The sequence below is a fragment of the Pithys albifrons genome, chromosome 5 (assembly GCF_047495875.1).
Source record: "Pithys albifrons albifrons isolate INPA30051 chromosome 5, PitAlb_v1, whole genome shotgun sequence".
Classification (NCBI taxonomy): Eukaryota; Metazoa; Chordata; class Aves; order Passeriformes; family Thamnophilidae; genus Pithys; species Pithys albifrons.
Genome location: NC_092462.1, coordinates 57,720,232 through 57,742,735, shown reverse-complemented (window position 1 = coordinate 57,742,735; position 22,504 = coordinate 57,720,232). Strand labels below are relative to the sequence as shown.

The following is a 22,504-nucleotide window of genomic DNA, read 5'->3' as shown; positions in this document are numbered from 1 at the left end:
GGCAACGCTGGTGTAAAAACCCACCACGCTGTACCATCCACAAAGGATTCAGAAAATCAATACTTTCCAGACACTTACCCGTCTGGTCCTCCAAGTCTTTCTATGGAGACAGAGAGGCTGCTAAAGGACTCTCATGACATGCTTTCTTCTAGTACAGGTATTTATCACCTCAGGATGGAAGATGCCAACCATTTTGCACTCAGTCCCTACTATCTGCACAACTTGGATCCAAGTATGACCAGATAGAAAAGGCCTTACATTGTCCACCCCTTCCTAATGTGAACCATCAATTCTTAAACTCCAATAAGGATTTTTCAAAAGTTTCCCTATACGGTTTATGCTGGTTCTTCAACAGCCGTGGGCACTCATGGCAGAAAGGCATGTAGCATCTTTTTACCATTAAATGTATTAAAACTGGTGGTGCTGTCCCCTGCCCAAAGTACAGTAATGCAGGTGTGCTCTGGATTCCTATCTCAAATCAATTACAACCACTAATAAGTAACAGAAAACCCAGTACACAAGCAGTTGTGGGGGGAAAAAAACCTGTCACCTGTGATAAAAAAGAGAAACAGAAATGAATTTGAAACATTCGTTTCCCTTTATTTGCTCAGTGAGGCTGATGTGTACTGCACATTAAAAAAAAGAAAAAAAAAATCACAGGAATTTTCATACAATGACTTAATCCACAAAAGTACATGTAGAATTGGCAGGTGGAAAATAGCCCTGCTTGGGCTTAACTAGTATATCACTTTCCCTGTTCAGCATAGTCCAACCAATAGCTTTACAAGTTCACCTGTACTGTACAAATCTTACAGTAGCTCCATCAGGTCAGTGGTTCACATTATTGAAAATGTCTGTCACATAGGTACAAATCTAGAATAATCACATTATATTACATGGCTATTCTAGGTCATTTATAGATCAGATCTTATACTACAGTGATTGAAGTTCTCATTACAGCCATCAAAAAGGACACATAATCATTACCTACTGTAAGTTTACATCTAAAGGGATGATAAGAACGTGTGGTTATTTTGTGTTTGGTTTTTTTTTCAACTGACCCAAGTACTATATACCCCACAGGCACAAGCTTTCCTCTCAGTCCTGCTCTTGGTGATGGGCAGCCCACCTGCTTTTCAGAGTAGTCTATCTCAGCTATTTTTCTTCAACTTTAGAATCCATCTGTTTGGATTAGTATTTCGACCATTTTCCATTCTGTAGGAATTACCTTGTTACAGCTCTAGGCAGGACCACAGTTTCTAAGTACTAGTTCTGTTACCTGTATTGTGGATGTGGTACTTACCACAGCATGAAAGCAACAGTACAATCTTCATCTAAAAGACACACAGAGCTATGCTGCAATTTGCCTCCAGTGACAATGTGGTATGTGCTAATTTGAAATGCTCTTGGGGAAGAAAAAAAGAAAAGGAAACACCAAGATTATATTCTGATGGGTTTCTTACTATGGTGTCTATGAAGGATCCAAACAACTTTACTCAGCAATCCTAGCTCTATTATTTTATATGTAATTTGCAAATCCACAGAGGAAAGCCATCTTCAAGATGAGAATGTTTGCCAGGCCAGTGAAAAAAAAAATCAGCTCATGTCATTATGCCTGCTTAGTGAAAAATAAATAACCCCCCCAACAAGCCCCACACCAATTTATTAATGTCAGCAATCTAGAGCAAAAGAGAGTGTTTTAAAATTCAATCACAGAAATGTAAAGGCAAAATAGGTAATGCATCTGGTCCTTGAACACATAATATGATGTACTAAATATTGATTTCTTAAAAATAATTTATTGCTTTTAATATTTTTCTTTACAACAGAAGATACTCAAAATCCAGAAAGGAAAATTGTAAACTTTTAGTTTGGCATTCACACAAAGTTAAAATACCTGCATTTTTAACCTACAGAGCAACAACAAGAATTATGCAGATTAAACAATGTTACATTTGTAACACAGAACCTTCAGAAAAGTTCTTTTCTTTTTTGTTTTATTGCTATCTATCTACTGAGAAATAAGAAGCCAAAAAATCAAGCAAGCATCCGACAGGACAGACAGCGGAATCTCTCGGAACACAATATGCTGGTGATAAAATGAATGCAGCCATCAAAATCAACTGCACTGGCGTGGGGGTGGAATCAGTTTTCTACGATTTGGAGTAGGAAAGTAGATTAAATAGTTAGGTGTGCCATACCTTTAAGAAGAGTCATGAATGCCAAACAGTAATAGAATAACAAATCTATACATTCACAAGCAAATTCCAAACTTTGCTGATTGAGTCTAGAGACTCTGAGTTCAGATGAAATTCTGATGATCAGAATAGCAATAGTTTACTCTTGTGGTTTTTTTCCTTCCTGAAGTTTCTATTTAATTTAAGAGAAGCAGTATCATCAGCAACAATGTCATGGGAATATGTGAGGCCATGCTAGTGCATTGTGAAAAAAGGAAAAAAAACCCAAACAACCCACTACTCCTGCAAAAGCGGATTTCCAAATGAAGCACTTGCTTACTCCAAACTGACAACCATCATGCATCCTAGGTATAAAATTTCCACTGGCCTTTTTATTCTTTTAGTCATCTCATAATTTATAATAAATAGGATAATTGTAACTGATAAATATGTCTCTTTAGTAAACAAAGGAATGAAGGATTGGTATTTATACAGGATGCATAACTGTAAAAAATATAGATAAATACCATCATTAAACTCTGCCAATGAAAAGATTACTGGCTTCAAGAACAGTGTTTAGACACAGAATTACTGTAAAAACCATACTGTACTTAGTACCTCAGCATATTTTTATCAAATTAAAATCACAAAAAATTAAAACAAAATAGCATTTTAAAAAGATTTTTGATCTCTAGTTTCAAAACTACTGTTGATACATAAAATAAAAACATTTCTTAATGATTACCCTTGAGAGACTTTACATAAAATTATGGTATCTCCTAGAAAAATTTAGATGAGAAAATTTCATTCCCCTAACAAATTCAGTGTATAAAACTGCAAAAGAAAATCAAGCAATGAGAAAAATGTGGAAAAATACTGCAGAAATGGTTAATACCTTTTGGGCTAGGATAATTCTTGATAAAATTCTTATTTAAGCTCACCAAAGAAGGGATGAATGTGTGTAATGGATTTTTGCACTCAGATACACACACGCACACAGACACACACTCACACGCGCACCCACAGTTTTATCTTTCTTTTACAATCAAATATATATAAGCATAAGTTCAGCTTTCTACATATGTTAGTGTACAATAACTGTTTCACCTCCTATAGTTACATTTGAGTATTCTTGATTAAGAAAAAATCAGCAGTTTTTTGAAAAGAAGGCTGCATTTACAGTGCATAGCTGTAACAAAAAAGAACATTGTCATACAGTATGTACATAAATAAAAATACTCCATTTAACATTTGTAAATACTCAACTACTTTAGAGAATGTAGCAAATAAACTATCTGCGCACACACCCAGATAGTTACATCCAACTCTCATTAATAATGTAACACCACGTCCGCTCATTATAATAAATCGCTGAACAAGCTGCACATTTGACCATTAACAAGGCTTTGAAAATTTTGCTGTGGAAGATCAATGTTGTAGACATTTACATGGGTGTCAGAATTAAAAGATGAAACTTCAAAATGTTAGGGAAGCTTGAGCCTTTCATTTTCTTTTCTGCAAGGACTAAAAAAAAAACTCACAAAAAAAAACCAGCCAAAAAAATGATCAATCTTAAAACAAAGCTAAAACAGATTGTAGGCTTCTGGGAGCTGTGGTTTCTTCTGGATTGTCATATTATCACTGTGTTGTGAGAAGAAGCTTCTTTAAAAAAAACCAACAAAACAGCAGTCTCTGATTCCCAGACATCAGCAGCCATAGGTCTCACATTGGGGTTCTTTTCTGTTTGTTTTTGTTCTTTTTTGTTAAAATGCAATATGTACAGATTTTGCAGTTCATCGTTGTACGTGTATCTCTGTGGAACTGCTGCCATGTCTCGTGATTTGCACTGAACTCACAAGGAACACCCGGCTCCCCCGCCACCGATCCCCGTGAAAGCAAAGCTGACACCCATGGACATGCGTGTGCTTACTGGACAGCCATCCTGCCCCACCACTCGTCGAGCAGCTGTGTTCATGTAAACCATGGTTTTGAACAGAGAGTGTAAAGTAGGAGAAATTCCTAAGTACGACTTTTTAGTTGTCCATTATTGAAGGACATGATGTCCGTGAGGTATTCGCCATCCCTTGGTTTTCTTCGGATGACATGCATGTTACCTACGCAGGCTCCGCTGTGCCTCTTTAAGTAAACTATCAAAATCCATGGAGTCATACTTGCTTTTAGTGGAAGCAGGATCAAAATCATCAGAGTTTGAATCTGAAACCCAAAGGATGCAGGTTTAGGTAAGAGGCAACAACCACTAGTGAGTACTTATTTTCTCTGTACATTGGTAGAAACAAGGCACTGAAGAAACACTTCCAACCACAACTTTATGGGATGATAAAAGCATAGAAATGATCACCAAAGAAGCTTTAGTCATGAACAGAGATTTCTGTAAAGAAACGGGACTTAACAAAAGGAGTACAGCAGTGTGGGAGAACCATTAATTGCATGTACATCTAGAACAGGTTAACTCAAAACAGTTTCCTCAAGGACCTGAGCACTGACACACTGCTTTGTATAGGTCTCATAGTAGTCCAGACAATCTTGGCATAAGCCTTACCCAAAACTTCACCATTGCCTTGGAACACCTGTTTCTCAACATGCAATATACAAGATTTAATTCTCCTGAGAAAGGTAATAGGGGGACAGTTCTGAAGAAAGCCAGGGCAGTCTGCGAGCAGTGCACAGAGGGCACAGGTACTTCTGCCTGCCCTGCCTCGGGGTCTTGTGCAAGTCAGTACATCTCCTGGAATCTCTGGTTTTGCTTCCCCTCATTTCTTGCAGTTTGCTTGTTTAGTGTGAGCAATTCTGGGCAGGCCCTCTGCATGACTGCAGGAGCAGCTGGGCATCAAACATGATAAGCCATAGCAGCAACAACGGTCCAGCTCCTGTGACCTGTGATATCTGCTCCAGCTTTGCCAGTTGCTTAGACACAGATGTCACTATGTCCCTAGCACAGGGGAGGGATTGTACATTTGTGACCACAAAGCTCCAGTACAGCAATTACTGACAAGGCTGCAAGCACTGAATTTTGTTTTGGAGTGAACCCTGCTTAACACTGACTCTTCCCAGTTCCTGTGTCACAGCTCCTTTATAAGAGTGCCCTTTTCTTGCCACTTCTTGTGTTGAATTAATCAGAACTCCCCATCTACCACTGTAAGACACACTGTGCATTAAATGTTCATTACAGGTTCTGTTAAGACAGTATCTTCTCACAGAGGAGAGATGTTAAACTTCTGACTACTGTTTTCAGTATTTTCTTTCTTCTGTACTCAACCCAATGCTGATTAATTCTCTCTTCCTGGTACTAGCTCATGAATTTTAAAGTTCATCCTGCCATTTCCTTATGTTGCTCTCTCAGATACTCTGCAAAACGCAGGGAATGCAGTCTGAAGTACAGAAGCTCAAGCTACCAGCAGGACAAAGTAAAAATAGTCTGATAACAGATACTCTGGGAATCCCACTCACTATGGAGAGACCTGACAGGGAACACTCCCAGTGATGAATAATGTTCAAGAGGGTTCCCTTCAGACAACTTATTTTAAACCCCAGATTTTCTGAAATACAGAGATGACCTTGGTTTCCATTGCTGAAGATAAGTCAAACTAAGGCAAGACTTAAATCTGCTTTTACTGTTCTTATCAGCCTACATTTCAACAAATGCTTTGCTACCTTTTATATTTTCAACATCAACCCTATATCTCTTCAGCAGTCAATTGCCTTTTCTTAGCTTTACATTATCTGTTTAGCCACTGAAATGAATTATAGAGTATTCATTGTGAACGATGTGTATCATCTTTATAATTCATTTTGAAAAGACATTAATTCATTAGAAAAAATATATCTGTATTCACTTCCTGCATTGTACAAAGCCGAGGACACCACATACAAGATTTCATTAGCACTGTGTTACGGGGTTATGAGAGATTTTAATGACTGTGGTCATTTATTCATAAAAACCTCACAATATCTGATTAATACAGATTCAACAGCAAAATGTGCCTTGCTATGTTATTCAGAAAAGAGGATCTCCCATGCCTTTAGTCTGTTTACACAAGTATTAGGAAAGGTTTAACATATAATGAATACTTTACATTTTAAAAGGTAATTAAATAAGAGGTGAGTTTATCATATATTATAGTATTATAGAGGCTGTTTTGATAGTCTGCGTGATCTCTTTATGCATATACTTCACATCAGCCTTCCTACTGTAAGACTTTGAACATCTTCATAAATTCTTGCAAGGGGAAGCATCACACCCTGACCCAGAGCATAGGACAGAACGATAGGTTTTTGCCCAGGCAGGACTTGGACAGACCCAAATGTGATAGCACAGCCAGTATGCACACTTGAGACTGGAGGGTCAGATTTGGTCACAAACTCTTCTGTCTTTCAAACTTGAGCAACTATGAATTGCGTTTCATAAGTGCCCTTGGCAAGTTCTACACATCTACAATAGAACTCATGGCAAAGTAAGAATCTTAATCAAGATTTTAGGGTGAGGCACCTACTTTGTCCTCTGTTTATCACTCATATAAATAAATGAGGTATTGGAACAAAGCAATAAACAGTAAAGCATGTAGGAGGTTTCTGCAGCGCCATCATTTCAACATGGAAAAGTATTCTTGAATATTTGGCACTTATTTTTGATAATGATGGAAATGGGCTTTAAAAGAATTTTTATGGTCTGGAATATTTGAAAGAAGCCAGCTCAGATTAGTAGACTTTTAAACTTTTTAGAGAGAGTGAAAACCACTTCATTCACTCAGTATAAGCAGTTAACAAAAAATGAAGCAAACCCTAACAAGATTCCAGTTAGGTACTTTAATTCACACAGAGCAAAATACCTACCCAGGTCTGCATAGTTAGACTTGCAAAGTTGCTTGCGTCCACAGAAGTACAGCTCAAAGTCAGGTTCGTTTGACCTGCGCAAAGTGTATCCGTTTTCAAGAGCAGCGAAGGCGTCACAAGTATAGCGGTAGGTGATGAAACCATAGCTGTCTCTGAAATTGAAAAATACAGTTGTGAACAAAAGCTGAAGAGAGTTAACACACATTAGTGTAACCCCTTCCTCAAAGTGAACTTGCAGGAGACCCAGCAGTGGAAATGCCAGAAGTACTGCATCCATTTATCAGCATGATTGTCCTGTCATGCAGCTAAATACTTATTTCTGGGACAGGAAATCTCAACTAGCAAGCTTAATAAATAAGGATGAAAGAAAATAAATAAGGTTTTGAACTCAGCATGTCATCTGTCACAGCACTTATATTGGTAACTCCCATACCAGTAATCTTACTGCCATAATTTTTTACATATGGCAGCTCCCAAACAAGAAGTAATCTCAAAAGTTCCTACCCATCATCCCGCAAATTTACTGTGCACTCCTCAATTTCACCAAAAACTTCAAAACGGTCCCTCAGTTCTGTTCGGGTTGTGTCAGGTCTGATTTTACCCAGATAAATCACACGACGTTCTTCCTGTTGATGAAGAGCAACAGGAAAGGCATATTTTTAACAAATGTGTAACAGCTATGAACCTAGACATATATGCATGCAAACACACACGCAGATGTGCAGAGGATGCATAATTTTAGAAACAGTCTCTTGTGGAGGACCTTCTGCATCTTGCAAGTAAGTGAAACGGTTGTCTCCCAGAAAGCATCCATGGTATTTTTATGACAGGACATTTGACACGTGGTGTGCTCCTGGAAGAGTTCACTGCTTGCCGTTACTGTTCTCTGTACACTGAGAGTTAGCTCCCTTTGTATCCTACCGCATCTTCTCCCCTTTCACCCTTTCTACCACTTTCCCTTCGGTACTGTAAACTTTTCCAAACCAGGACCTGCCTTTCTCTTGCCATCTATACAACACGAAGCAAAACCCATCTAAGTTGCACAGTAGCATAAAGTACCACAATAATTGCATAAAAGCACCACAGACATAACAAAATATATTACAACCATAACATTATAAACCCAGATGACTCAATAACTGATTCATTCTGCAGTTCTGTTCTACCATAATCCATACCTTAATATAGAGGGAAAACTTTTAGAGGTTGTCATGTTTTAACCCTAGCCAACAACTAAGTACCACAGAGCCACATTCCCCACTTCCTGGTGGGATGGGGAGGAGAATTAGGAAAAAGTAAAACTTGTATGTTGAGAAAAGGTCAGCTTAATAACTGAAACAAAGAAAAATACAATAATAATTGTAATGAAAAGGAGAGAGAGAGGAATAAAACTCAAGAGGAACAAGTGCTGCACACTAGAATTGCTCACCACCCACTGGCCAATATCCGTATCTTGACCAGTGTCTGCCTCTCCCAGCAAACTCTCCCTGGTTTATACACTGGGCATGATGCCATATGGTATGGAATATCCCTTTGGCCAGTTCAGGTCAGCTGTCCTGGCCATGCTCTCTCCCTGCTTGTTGTGCATCTGCTTGCTGGCAGAGTGTGGAAAACTGGAAAGCCCTTGATTTAGAGTAAGCACTCCTTAGCAACAATTAAAACAACAATGTGTTAACAACACTACGCTCATATTAAATCCAAAAAACAGTCCTGTACCAGCTACTAAGAAGAAAACTAACTCTATCCTAGATGAAACCAGGACTGGGTCAAATATATGACTTTTATTAAAATAAATATTCCTGGGGAGAAGGCAGCATAGTAAAATGTATCTTGTGGTCACCACTGCCTGTTGGTTTATCAGAACAAAAATACCCGACTGAAGTCCCCCATTTTTACAGGCCAGGGTATAATTTGCATGTTCTTTCAACATTTGGAACAAAGCATCAGATACACTTAAAATAATCAGGTCATGGTCATATCCTTCCTCTCTTAGTGAAATGAGCAAAGTGAGAGAAAGACTGGGAAAACCTGGAAGAGTCACTTCATCAACTTTAGGATGAACACTTTGCTGAAGGTAGAGCTATTTAGTAATCTGCAAGAAAAGCAAAAGGAAAAAAAAGAGATCTTCAAAACACTGATCTTAAGGTAACCAGGGCAAAGAAGCACCACCTGTACATGGCTTGGTGCTCAGCCTTCCTGCCTCTGATTGCCTCTGGTCTGAGGAACCCTGGCACTGCTGGCCCTACCACTCATCCCTCACACACCTGCACATTAGTCCCATAAATCAAACCACTACCACATTCTCAGCTGGTGTAAATCTGTCAGTCAGTGGAGCAACGTCAGTTTAAACCATCAGCTTTGGCACCTGAGACTTGTGCAGAATTTAGGTGCCTAATGCCGAAGGAGCTATACTGACTGCTGAGAATTCATGACTATCATAACCTGGAGGTGCCTAAAGGCTAATGGTACCTCAACTGTGCAATGCAAAAGGCTCTAGGGACCTAAATATAGACTTGCATTCCTGCTCAGAAACATTCTAGCCTGAAGAGACAGGTAGTTTATAGTGTTACAATTCACATATAGCATGAAATATATCTTTTCTATGAGTCCCCACAGAGGCATAAAGCACTAGCCATTCTTGGACCATAGGATTGAGATCAGACCAAAACACATGTAAAAACAAAAATTATCCTGATGCCTCTTCTTTACTTTTTGAGTACTCATTTGACATAAAGGAACCATCAGAACTCTTACTTACAGGTGCTGAAAATCTTGGCTCACTGCTCCTAGGAGAGCACTTGGCTCTCAGAACTATTTAATACAAAATAAATAAACAATTCCTGCAGCAGGAAGCTAACACTAATATATCTGTCTCTCAACTGAAACTCTTTCTCACTAGTACACTCAGTAAACTATTTTTGCTGACTCCTCCTGGCCTCACAAGTCTCAGGGGCTCAGAACCAGTTATCTAAGCTCCTGAGAAATGAAAGTTTAAAGCTGCAGAAAACAGAGATCCAAGAATCCTACCCAAAAGCCTGTCCACTAAGGAATGGCACAAGAATCAGTTCGGTCCTTTACAGCTCACTAGTCAGCCCAGTGGAGTTCCAGGCTGTTCTATGGAAGTATGTATATGTTCTCCTTAATCAGTGGAATCAGGTAAGGATGTCATTTAGATGCTTCAAACTACTGCCTCTTTTGATTACGTAAGGAACCTAGGTGAGTGCCTTAGCAGTCTTCTGTAACCCTGCTGGGACAGACACTTCCATTTTTAAATGTTACACCTTCCAAAGTGCAGGGTTCAAAAGCTGCCTTTGTCTTCTTCCACAGCAGTGCAGTTTGGAAAAGACAGCATGGCTAAAAGGTGGAAGTGTGGTTATGAGTGGCCATACATTTAGGGCACAGGGGTACTTTACAGACAGCTTTTTATCTCTGTCTCTATCGTGTCCCAGTCAAGAGCCCTGACCTCCCTGACACAGGAGTTTGGGTAGGGCTTCTGCAAACCAGGGAGTGTAGAGTGCAAGCAAGAGAAATCTGCATTTCTTCCATTTTCCCCATTCTAATCCTGCTTACTTTGACTATGGTTGGGTGCCATAAACTTCAAAACCAGGAAAATCTGCATATGCACAGTAATTACTTTTTCTGTTTTACCAAATCAAGGATTTAACAGCACTGAAACACTTGATAAGAAACAATTCCATTGATACTTGCTATTGAACCTAAATGACTGACCAGATGGAGCAGAACATAACACAGCAGACTGTCTAATATACTTTAGCTGAGATAATATATCTCGACTGAAAAAACATAATGTTTCACTCACTGACATGGAGATTGTTATATTACAGTGTGATGGAAATATCTATTGCACACTCTTCCAAAAGTCTGTGTGCACGCCTGTGCAAATTTTTCCTTCTTCTATGCCTCTAATAACCTTTCTATCCCTAATATCCCTTCAAGACAACTGTAATAAACCAAAACTAAACAAATAATAAAAAAGCCTCTTAAACTACCATTAAGGGAATAAGTTAAACCTACAGAATTAAGGAAATTCAAATTTAAAGCTGAAATGCACCATATGTCCTTCAGTGTGCACACATGAGATGCATGCAAGAATTTTTTAAGCAGAGTGCCATAATGGAACAAGATATTGGAGAACACAGTATCCATACAGCACTGTCTTCAGCTTGTTTAACTTTGGTTTATTTAAAGCAACTATGAAGAATGTATTTGTATTCACACAGATGCTTGCCTCTTATTTCCATTAATAATTTAAGCCTAACAAGATTACAACATATCTCTAAATGTTAAAGGTCTTTGTTTGATAATAAGTTACATGCATAAGTCTATATGTGCATATAAGTCAACAGTACTTGTTAAAGGAGATGACAGTTGAATTGGAAACTGGAGAACAAGAAAGAAAAGCCTTTGTTTTCAAGATAATATGGGCACAGGGAATCTGCAGGAAATTCCAGAAGATACTACTCCTATTTCCCTCCCAAAAGTGTACATAATTTTGTATCACAAGCCTTAAGTGTAGCTCATTGCTTTGACAAGAAAAAAAAAAGGAATAGTCTACTCAACTCCTCCAGGCTCAACATGTCTGTCTTCTTTTGGTTTGTGTAAAGTTCCTTCTACATCACCTTGTGCTTGCTTCTTTGCAGTTAAAAACGTTTGAATGGGAAGATGTGCTAGAAATATCTGACAGTAAAAAGCAATATTTTAAGTCTCAAATGAAAATACTAAAGCATTAGAATACCAAAACTTGAGAAAACAGGACCAGGATATATACCTTACACATCTAAGGATCAATAAAGAGACTACTTGTCCTCCAAAGCATCCACGGATGCTAAGAAGCTTTCTGTCTTGCAAAGACTTCCTTCAAAACTTTATTTTCTTTGCCATCCCTTATTCTTAAGTATTTCATGAGGAACTAACCACAGCCCATTAGATGTATTCGTTTTTCACTTGTTTTTTTGCTTTCTTCCTCCAACAGTTATTTGCTTTGCCTGTCCACAGCACTGCTAAGCAGAGCCTGTGGGAACTGAAGGCAGCCCTTCCAGAGGTAACACCATACAGTGCTGCTGTTCCCATTTTCCCTATCACTTTTGTCTGCACGTCTGTGGTGCATACCTAATTCTTGAAGAGCCAGGCAATGCTTTATGTGAAGCTGAAAGGAGAAATCCAGGAGCATTTTAAAGCCAGGTTCTGCTATAGGTTTGTCAGAGGCTCTCCTTATTGCTCCAACAGAGGTGGCTGGCTGGGTGCACATTCCATGCCTGTGTGGCCTTCTGTGACAAGTGACTTCTCTTCCAGGAGAAAGCCATGAATACTTTTATCCTTAGAGCTGGGGGCCAAATACCATTTCAACAATGCAATGGGAATGGTTGGACAGAGTTTTAGAAACAAAAAAGCCATGGATGGAAAAAGCTATTTTCTTTAGATTCAGTAAAGAATAAGTATGACCTTTGCTTAAGTATAAATGGCAAAAGTAAAAATCAAAAAAACTGGGAAAAAAGAAAGAACATGTCATGAGATTATCAAGTGCTGCTATGTGGCTACCTGAGGGCAGAACAGTTCAGCCACACTCCATGGTGACTGCTAGAAAGATAATGACGGACCAGTATATCTCAAAATGTAGGTAATCCATTTGATACATATTCATAAACTCATACAGCAATATTAGGGTACCTGGGATCAAGGCTATCAAGATGAGCAAAACTCAAAAAATACAAACTAAACATACAATGCACAATGAATCGTTCATCAGTGGAAATGCACTCCATTATAGGCTGACTCTGGTTTTAGACTTCAGAGCAGGCAAGCACTCATTTATGAAACCACCTTTCTCCTGCCTTCCTGTTTTAGAGCAATTTATTTTCTTTGAAACCATGTGTTTCTTTCCGCTGCAGTGGCCTCACAGTGCATTTATCTTCTTATGTCTGGAAGCTCTCTGCGACTGGGACCCTTGATACTTGCCTCATGGAGGCTGTCAGTATTTAGAAATGAAAAGTAGTAATGTTAATAGTAATTTTCTACGCAAGTATGAAACCTGATTTTCTTATACCTCTTGGCAGCAGCTTGTGCATGCAGTAAATGAGCTGCATGGAGGATGTGACTGTAAGTCAGTATCACGGCTATAGCAGCGGAGTAGCAGAGATCCACAACACCAAACTGCTCATCAAATGGTTTAACTAACCTCCCTGACCTGGTGCACCATGTTAATAAAGACTCATGAACTTGTGACTCCAGAATTGGAATGTGATAACTACTTTTGATGCCATGCTTTGAAAAGTATTTGCCACATGGTCTAGTGAGCTGTTGGAGTCTAAGTCCATACAACTCAGAAATTTCCTATGGTGTATCAGAAATAAAAAGGCATCCTCAGACCTCTTGGCAAATCACTGTCATCTCTCTTGGTTGGGGGTTGGACCTAAGTTTCTACAAAGCACTAAGGAGATGGACCTGTCCTGCAGTGCTCCTCAAGTTTCATGGTGAATTGTGTCTGGTTAGCATTAAGCAAGTCGTGGTAGCAGATCATCCTTATGTTCAGTGAGGACCCACTGTAAAATAAAATGGGGATTCTGTGAAACAAATCAAGTGAAGATCCAACTAAAGTATTCTGACATTTCCTCAGTTAGCAAAGGAATCACAATCAAAAGTATACATGAATTAACAAATGAACGATTGAATGTCAAAAGTATTTTTCTTATTCTCTAAATGGAAAATATCTTGTGAGCTTAGCTCCTATTTTTCAAGCATGACTACTCAAAATTAAGACTTCCATCTACAAAAAAGGAACTGAATCTCCAGTAACTAGACAGGGGGAAAGAAGAAAGGGAAGAGGAGAAGAATATCACACTACCTTTTGAAATCAAATCACCTGCATATAGCTGTAATTCTAGAGAGGAATTCAGGAATCCATAGAGGAAAATACTATCCCAGGCTTCTAGCTGATACGAATCTACTGCAGTGAAGGTGGTGCGTGCAAAACTGAAGGGGCAGATGTTTCAACACGCCTGTGCCACATAGCATGAGCACAGACTTCTAAAACAAGCCTTCTCAGTACTCTGTCAGTATGTCTGCACATTTGCCTACACAATAAGAGGGCATTGCTTCACATATGGTTTTGATGGATTAAAATATGTGATTTTTTTCTCATTTCTTTTTCCTAGGTTTCTCATGCCTGTTGTCACATGGAGACTAATTTTAGACATTGATTCAATGATAGCTGATGACTTGTAGCTCAGTCACACCTTCTGTTTCCACTAAGCATCATTTCTACAGCTAACTCCAGAGATTATAGCAGAGTGCTCCTCAGGAAGAAAAGTCATCTGTCCTGTATAACTGAGGCATTAGTACTACACAATCTTTGGGCCACTCTTTTAACAGTTTCTGGAAGTATGTGGTCATAAATCAGTTCTGGCAGCACAAGAATGGGCTAGGAAGAAAATAAAAAATTCCCTAACACATAGAGAAAAGAAATCTAAATTTATGGAACTGTAGAAAGGGGAAAGAGAGAGAGGAGATTCTTGTGGCTGAATGATAACTGAGTTGAAACCCTCCAGAAAGAAAAGAGCAATACAAAAGAGATTCATAAACCAAAAGGAGTAAGAAAAGGAGCAGAGAATGCTAGGTATACTACACATTTGAGCACTGATTTCATGAAATCAGGGCTTTCCTTTCTCTGTTGTCCCCTAATCCCTACTTATTTGCACAGGGTATAAACTAGCAGGATTAAACACAGATTTTTAAAGTGCTCGTACACTTTTGGACAAAGGAGTTAATAGGATTTAATCTACATTTTCTGCAGCTCCTACACAGATGACTGGATTTCCGATTTTTGCCATGTTCTGTTTATTGATATTTATTTTTAGTTTTGATTTATTTATGTTTATTAATAAATAATTCAAGTAATTAAGTTAATTCTCATGAAAATTCAACCTTGTTTTTGAAATGTCTACAATTTTTAATGCAGGAAACTATGATGCAGCATACCTGAAGCTTTTTGTTCCTTTCTTTCCTTTTCTCTTGATTAGCTACTTGCCAAATATTTGTTTGTTTTAAACTAAATCAAATTTTCTACCTACTCATCAGGATTCATGTTTATTTATATGGGTAAGGTAAAGTAATTGAAAAGTAGCAAGATACACCCCCCATGACAAAAGACATTCTACTTGAATCTCTAATTTGTTTTAGATCTAAGAGAGAACAGCCAGTGTAAGTTATGATTGCTGGAAGGTAGTGTTCACCTCTAAGCAGATGGAAGCCAGATATTTTAAAACTAACTGCAACAATTGACTTAAATATGGCCCTGTCTGAAGCCAAGCAAATTACTCCATTGCCTTCAATGAGTTTCAGAGCAGCACAGCAAAGTATGCTATAGTTCTAAATCTTGTGCTTTACAAAATACACCTATCACCCATACTTTGTAGATAGGGCACCTGAAGCAGAGTGAAATGATTTGCTAAAGCTCACTAAAACCACCAGCACCAGAGACAAAAATCAGATCATCAGGGTGTCTGTTCCCTCCCAGAGCTGCTAATTGCTTTAGACTGTTCCAGTCTCTGTCATTCTCTATACACTCCCAGTTCTGCAGGTGTATTAGAAGAAATGCTGCCAAGTGTGTGACAAACCACTATTTGCTATAAAGTCCACTTAATGGCACTAGGAAGAAGACCTGTTCATTGTGGTGACCTCTGGACAGAGCACTAAGGGAAAATCTGGAAATGAAGTGTCTCAGTCTGCACCAGTTCATGCAAAAGAACAGCCAGAACAGCAGTGCAGGTACAACCAAATGGAAAGAGTAGTACACAGAAAACCAAAATCTTAAGATGAGCCACCAAATGGGCTAGGCAACTACATGAGGAGTCCAGATTTACAGCAGCTCTCAGTTTAATTTATCAAAACACAGTTGCCAATGGGGAACTAAAATGGGGTAAAAGCCACCTGTTCATTTAATAGCCGTTCTTCTGTCCTACTACTACAACAGCCAACAGTTGCTTATCCCCACATAGATATTTCCTTCACCTCAGGTATTTTGGTTGTTTTATAGAGAACATTGATGAACAAAGTAATTAAATAATACATACTCATTATGAAAGTGCCAGTGTTAAATGACATTTTAAAATTGCATTGTGTCTTCAGATTATTTATCTTGCTAAAAATAACTGAAAAATTAACTGATTCATATATGGTGAAAAAATTACAACTGAAGAGTCATGTCTGACTTCACTGATTCCAGTTTGAGTTCTCTTTTCTGCACTCTCTGTAAAGACAATTACAGCCACTAGAAAAATTCAGAAACTGGTTTCTAAGCTGAGTCCTTGGGTAGGTCTGGTGGGTGATACACAGTATAAAAGGCAAGCTCACTGGTAGACCTGTATAAGAAATAGACTAGTTCATTTCAACTTGTGTGCTATCTGGGATGAACCCTTTTTCTAGTAAGCTCTCTGTATCTGTTCACTGTGAAAAACTCAGTGAGCCGCAATTTATAGAACCAAAAAAATTATGACTGTGACATCAACATAGAAATTGTTATGAAAACACATATTTTTTGAAAATTAGAAATACTAAGAAACACACATAAGCAAATTTTTGTACTTTTACAAAAAAGAAAGAAAATAAAGTTTGAATTTTGCGTTAGAATCTATGAAAAGAAACAAATCTATTTCAATATGAAAGTTATCTTCACAGTGCTTACAATTGCTTTCTGCCTCTGCCTCTCCCTTTGTCTTGACCTTTCAGATTCACGGTTTTCATACTCTTTGCAGTATTCTTCCCTCTTCAGCCATTCATGCTGATATTCCTCATAGCTGTCATATCTAGGAAACATAACTTAGTCATTAAATCAAGCACCTGCATTTGTGAATGTAAAATTAGAAATACAGTTTTTGGAAAGCTTCATTATCTTAGGTAATTATTGACAGAACAAGAGGAAATAGTCTCAAGTTGCACGAGGGGAGGTTCAGGTTGGACACCAGAAAGTAGTTCTTCACTGAAAGGGGGGTTAGACATTGGAATGGGTTGCCTGGGGAAGCGGTGAACTCATCATCCCTGGAAGTGTTCAAGAAATAACTGGATGTGACACTCATTGCCGTGGTTTAGTTGACAGTGGCGTTTGGTCAAAGGTTGGACTTGATGATCTTGGGAGGTCTTTTCCAGCCTTAATGATTCTACGATTATCTCTTGAGAACCAGCTGCAAAGCAAATCAAATGCAGGCCAAAGGCACTACCTGGGTCTGCGACTGTACGGTGATCTGGACCGCGATCTTGCACGTAAGGGAGAACTTCGGCATGCTTGGTGTCTACAGTGGCTGGACTCATTATAGCAACAAGATCTGCAGGAAGAAACACATTCACCTCTGTCATTCCATTTGAGTTTTTTGACACCATTTTCTACCTCTTCCCTGAATTTACAATTTCTTCTAAGTTACCAGTGGGATTTTCCAGCGACAGTTTGTGATCTCCTAGTCAACTAAGAGGTCTCAAGTGATTTCCCCCACTCAGCCCTTCTGTAATGTTCCTTATTGAGGCTAACACAGAGCAGAAAGTCAGTCCCTGTCAACTTCATCTGATAGAGGCTGCAGCTAGATTGGCACCAGGCACCTCACAGATAATGGGAAACGTTAGTTGTGTACATCTCTCACCAATTGCTCTGCCTCTGACCTGACTGGCTCCACTCAGAAAATGTAAACTTTGCAAATTTAAAGGATATTGTCAACAAGTGTTCCTCTAGCAAGCCCGTAACCTTTAAAGTTAATCAGCTCAGGAGCAATAGAACGAGTTGCACTGGATTAAGTTATTTCTTGATTTTTTTCCTTTCTTTCCTTTAAGTTCTTTTATCTTTTTGCTGTTCTTCTTATTAACTACAATGAACATACATGAATTTGCTGTACCGTACCTTGAAGAGGACCTACTACAGGGTGACCTTGATCTCGATCGGGAATATGGAGAACGGGAGCAAGACCTGCGTTGAGGAAAGGACCTTGATCTAGAGCGTGTCCTTTGGGTTCTTTGAGAAAATAAGGATTTGGGTGGAGACACTGAATCTCTGCATGGAGAGTTAAAAGAAGAGCAAGAAGGTGATACATCAAATAATGAATAGGCTTGTGTCCCATCCCAAGGGTAGCATAGTTTATCACTTTCATCTTCACTATCATCAAACAGACCATCCATTGCTAGTCCTGAATTTATAAACATAGGTAGTTTGGAGAATTGTTCGTTACTGTAATCACTGTCCCTTAGTTCTCTGGTCTTATCTGTTTCTTCATCAAAAACAGCTTGGCTGGGGTGACCAAAATGCTTATTCAGTTCAGCCCGAATTTCCTGGTCTTGGAGCTGTTTTCTGTTATTACCATGGGATCCCTGTTTACTTGTCTGTAAAGTCTCTTTCTTGAAATTCTGGTCTTGTTCTAAAGAAGAACAAATCTGACACTGCCACCCAGGTGAAGAATCCTTAAATTCTAGTTGTCTTGAGTCCTGAAGTTCCTGGGATATTTTAATGTGTATTTCTGATTTTGAATTCACAGATTGACAGTAGTCATGGTCACCAAACAGCCGCAAACTGGGCCGTTTTGTCTTTCTCTCCTCATGTCCACTGGACAGTACTGTAGTCTTGCTAAGCTGTGCATACAGCTCAGACTGTTCTGGACCCTTCTTGATTGGGTTATTTCCTTGAAAACTGGAAGACTCACTATAGCGGGGCTTTTTTGAAGGTGGTACAACAGTCTTGCATGATGACTTCGGCTTAGGTGAAGTCCTAAAAGGATTATCTTGGTTGGCTTTGTGAGGAGGGGTCGTAGGTGGAGTTAGGCCTATGGGGAGTAAAAGGAGGAACATAATGTTTTTAAGCACGTACAGTGTTTATAAAGGTGGCTCATGTGCTTCTCAAAATCGACACAAAGCAAAACCCATTCTATACCACTTTAACACGACTGATACCAGGAATAAAAGTATTTAGCATGTGAGACACCAAAGGTCTGGTAACAACAATAGCAACAATACTAATGCACTGCCATTAATTCTCAGCATCGTTTCTGCCCCTCCCCTTCCTCCATGACATCCGCCCCTCTTTCTGTAGATTTTTAAAGAAAAGATCAAGAGATAAAAAATCAAAAGATGTTTTTGTTAAATATAAAATAGATTTTGATGTAAAAATGAAAAGTCAAAAGACTGGCACCATCAAAAATGTACAGAATTTAGCAGACCAGAACCTGGATAAAAGCAAGCTGAAGAGAAATAATTGAGTGCTACCAAAGGACGCAGAACTTGAATGCAAGGAAATACAGCCACTCTGCAACTCAACAGCAATGATGCTTTGTCTCCACAGTTCACTAACACAGAAAACCATTGCTAACGTATATATAATACATTCTTGCAAGTGTAACTAGTACATTTTGCCTGAAATGTGGTTTTGCAACCGAAACTCAAATGACCAATAGGACAACCGCAAGTGTAATGAATCATTGCTTTTAGAACTAAATATTAGTGAGAGTCATGCAGTAGAGAGTCAAAATGAAACGGGTAAGCATTCAAAGGCTAAAGATACTGCTAACTATCAGGATTTTTCACATTACATAACTAAGAGATTGTAACACCCCAAGACAAAATTGCAGGAAGGACTACAGCCTGTTTCAGTAAAGTCTGGGAAGTGAAGCAGTATCTTACAGTTATTTTTATAAGGCTAGAATACAACTTCCAGTATTTTCTGTAGAAATCATAGAATTTCTTCAGACTTTACAAAAGGATAACCCTGGACACCAGGGCAGAATAATAGCAAACAGCAGACACTGTTCAGCAAATGATTTCTCTTTAGGTATTATGTTAAGTTTGAAAAATTTGCTTCTGTCCAATTGACACTAATATAATTTAGTAATATATGCTTAAAATTTAACAAATTAGATGGAGATAAAGAGTTTTCCTAGATAATCCGGACCATCCTTAAATACTCTGGAGGCTCGTGCCATCCAAGATTTCTTTTAGCCCAAGCAATGCGCTTTCCATTACTTCCTTAGTAAAGAATGAAAAGAGAGCGCAGAGACAGTTACAGGAAATGTGTTTCAAACACGGCTATAGAGTTTTGTTTTGTATTTTTAAACAGAGCCCAGCAGATCAATGCAAATGGAACATGTTTCATAGTGTTTTGTTGTAAAGAAGGAAAAGTGTCCATCAATGCATAGTGCTCCCTAAGGAGCATAAATGGAGACTGGGAGTCCCATTGCATTAGCTGCAATGAACTTCTTCCAGAAAGTAAGAAGATGGGGAGTACCAAGGCATGAATACTTGATGTGGGAGAGATGCTTGATTTTGTCTAAATGTTTGGAAAAGATGGTTACAAGGTTTCCATGGCTATGTGAAGACTTTGCCTAATGCCATAAAAGTCAAGGAAACAGGCAAAGATTATGACACCTAAAACTCTAGTGACCTCAAATTTGAATTTAATAGTAAAATAATGTGCAGAGACATCACTGTTAAACTATTTTCTCTGAGTCCTCAATTTTTTTCTTTCTTTCTTTCCAAAAATTCACGTGAGACAGTCATATGTGTTTCATACCTTATCCACCTCCTCACCAACAAATATTTTTGACTATCAAATGAATTTTTTGGTAAAATGAAGAAAAGAGTCCTCTTCAACATTTTTTGGAATGTAGTTTTAAAGAAAGAATGAAGGAAAAATACAATCACTCCACAATGAACATGCATATTTAAGAATTTCAGGCAAAGAAACCCCAGAGATAATCCAATATTCAAAATAAAATATTGTTTCACATTCCACTTCTTTAAAGCTTGTCCCAGCAGGAAGCAAGCAAAACACAGAGTACAACAATTTCCAGAAACCTGACAAGGAGTCCAATAATCTTCAGAGAAAGGGGAAAAAAATCCTACCAAAAAATCCCCTCACAAAAGTACAGACTGAGCTAAATTTACTGGCACTTCTCTTGCTGGCAGAACTGGGCTAGGGACAGCCTAAGAAAGGGCTTCCTCGTGGCATTCTGGCTTTTTTCCTGGTTTTCAGCAGAAGCAGGAAGTGCACAGGCAAGTAGAAACAGACAGAAGTTGGAAAATGTTCATTTAACTTTTGAACAAACCTAGACTGGGGGATGGAGGAGGGAGTGAAGTTTTGAATTCATGTCACCTCTATGGAGTCCACCTCCAGTGTGTCCCATGACCTATCTCCAATTCTGAGAAAACCAGTTGGCGACATACTTGTTCATCTTCACTCTAATCCCTGGTAATCTTCGCCAAGAACCATGATCCCACATCAATGGCATTACAATATCCTATAACCATTGGATTATTTCACACGCACTGATTTCTCCCCAATGTGTACATTTTAGTGTTGACAGTACAAGGTATATTCTGTACTCTCTCTTGAACTTAGCAGGTTTTGACAGATTTATGGAAGGACAGATGGCCATTACGGGCTGAAGGCTGACAAGAGGCAGTTCAGAGCATTGTTAACACACTTGCACAAACTCTCAGCAGTGCAGCACTGTGCAGAATGTAATTCAGACTATAGCTTTTTTATTGCTGCCTATTTTCTTTTGTCAAAAGAGCCTGCTGTGCACAGCAACAAATGGCTGCCATTACCCAGAATGTAATGGGTGTCAGACAAATCACGTAACACAAACAATCAAGAGTATGTAGGTCATATTTCAACAGAGCACAACCTTAGCAATATTTATGATTACTGCATTGAAATGTGCTCTATAATAAACAAGTACCTCTACATCACTCACACTTATGTATTTCTGCACAGCAAATCTGTTAGAAGTAGTACATACTCTAAAATCATCCCCCTTAAACAGTCTTTTTTCTTTTTAAAGTAAAAGGCAAGTATTTTTTCATGACATGCTATAAAACCATTTTCTTTGTAGGGACTTTTCCTTAATTGAATAGCTTTGGTAAATGGTACATTTGCACTTTGCCTTGCTCTGTCTGTATACTATGAACTCACTCAGTGATCTTGTGCTGGAAAACAGCATACATAAAATTGCCAGTGCTGCTCCAAAGCAGTACCATACTCCCCGTGTCTGTGGAGCAAAAGGTGTTTGCATGTGTGACAACTCTGCCACCTTGGTCAGGGCTACTTCTTTCCAGAAAGTCTCTGGGAGAGTGAAACTAGGTTTGAAACATTCTAAAACTCAGCTAAAGAAGGATTTTTAGTAACTCATTTACTCAGCTAGGTTGAAAAGCAGAAATTAGGGGAGTGCCTTTGCATTAAACATGACATCTGGACTTCTTAGGACTGCTTTGCAAAGCTGTTTTACGTAGACACAGGTATTTCTAAATCTCCGCTGTAACTTAGCATTCAAATATTTGATGACATTTGTTGTGCTTAGAGGGAGCTGATAATAAATGTCTTTTGGGGAATGCAGCCCTGGAACCTTTCTACATGTGCACTGAGCTTTTGAGAGGCATTGAAAATGAATTCTTTCATACCTTTTAAGTTTGAAAATGGATTGTCAAGGGAAACA

General features: G+C 38.7%; 1 protein-coding gene across 2 annotated transcripts in view; it reads right to left on the bottom strand.

Annotated features, from left to right (window-relative positions):
• Positions 1-579: 579 nt before the first annotated feature.
• Positions 580-22,504, bottom strand: part of PPARGC1A (PPARG coactivator 1 alpha) — a 376,608-nt gene continuing 354,683 nt past the window's right edge. For both annotated transcript variants that reach the window (XM_071556700.1, XM_071556701.1), the window contains exons 8-13: positions 17,929-18,841; positions 17,261-17,365; positions 16,729-16,849; positions 7,533-7,654; positions 7,029-7,180; positions 580-4,391 (exon numbers count right to left, since the gene is read on the bottom strand). In XM_071556700.1, the coding sequence (XP_071412801.1) occupies positions 4,288-4,391; positions 7,029-7,180; positions 7,533-7,654; positions 16,729-16,849; positions 17,261-17,365; positions 17,929-18,841 (1,517 nt within the window). In that variant the 3' untranslated portion in view covers positions 580-4,287. The remainder of the gene's footprint in view (positions 4,392-7,028; positions 7,181-7,532; positions 7,655-16,728; positions 16,850-17,260; positions 17,366-17,928; positions 18,842-22,504) is intronic.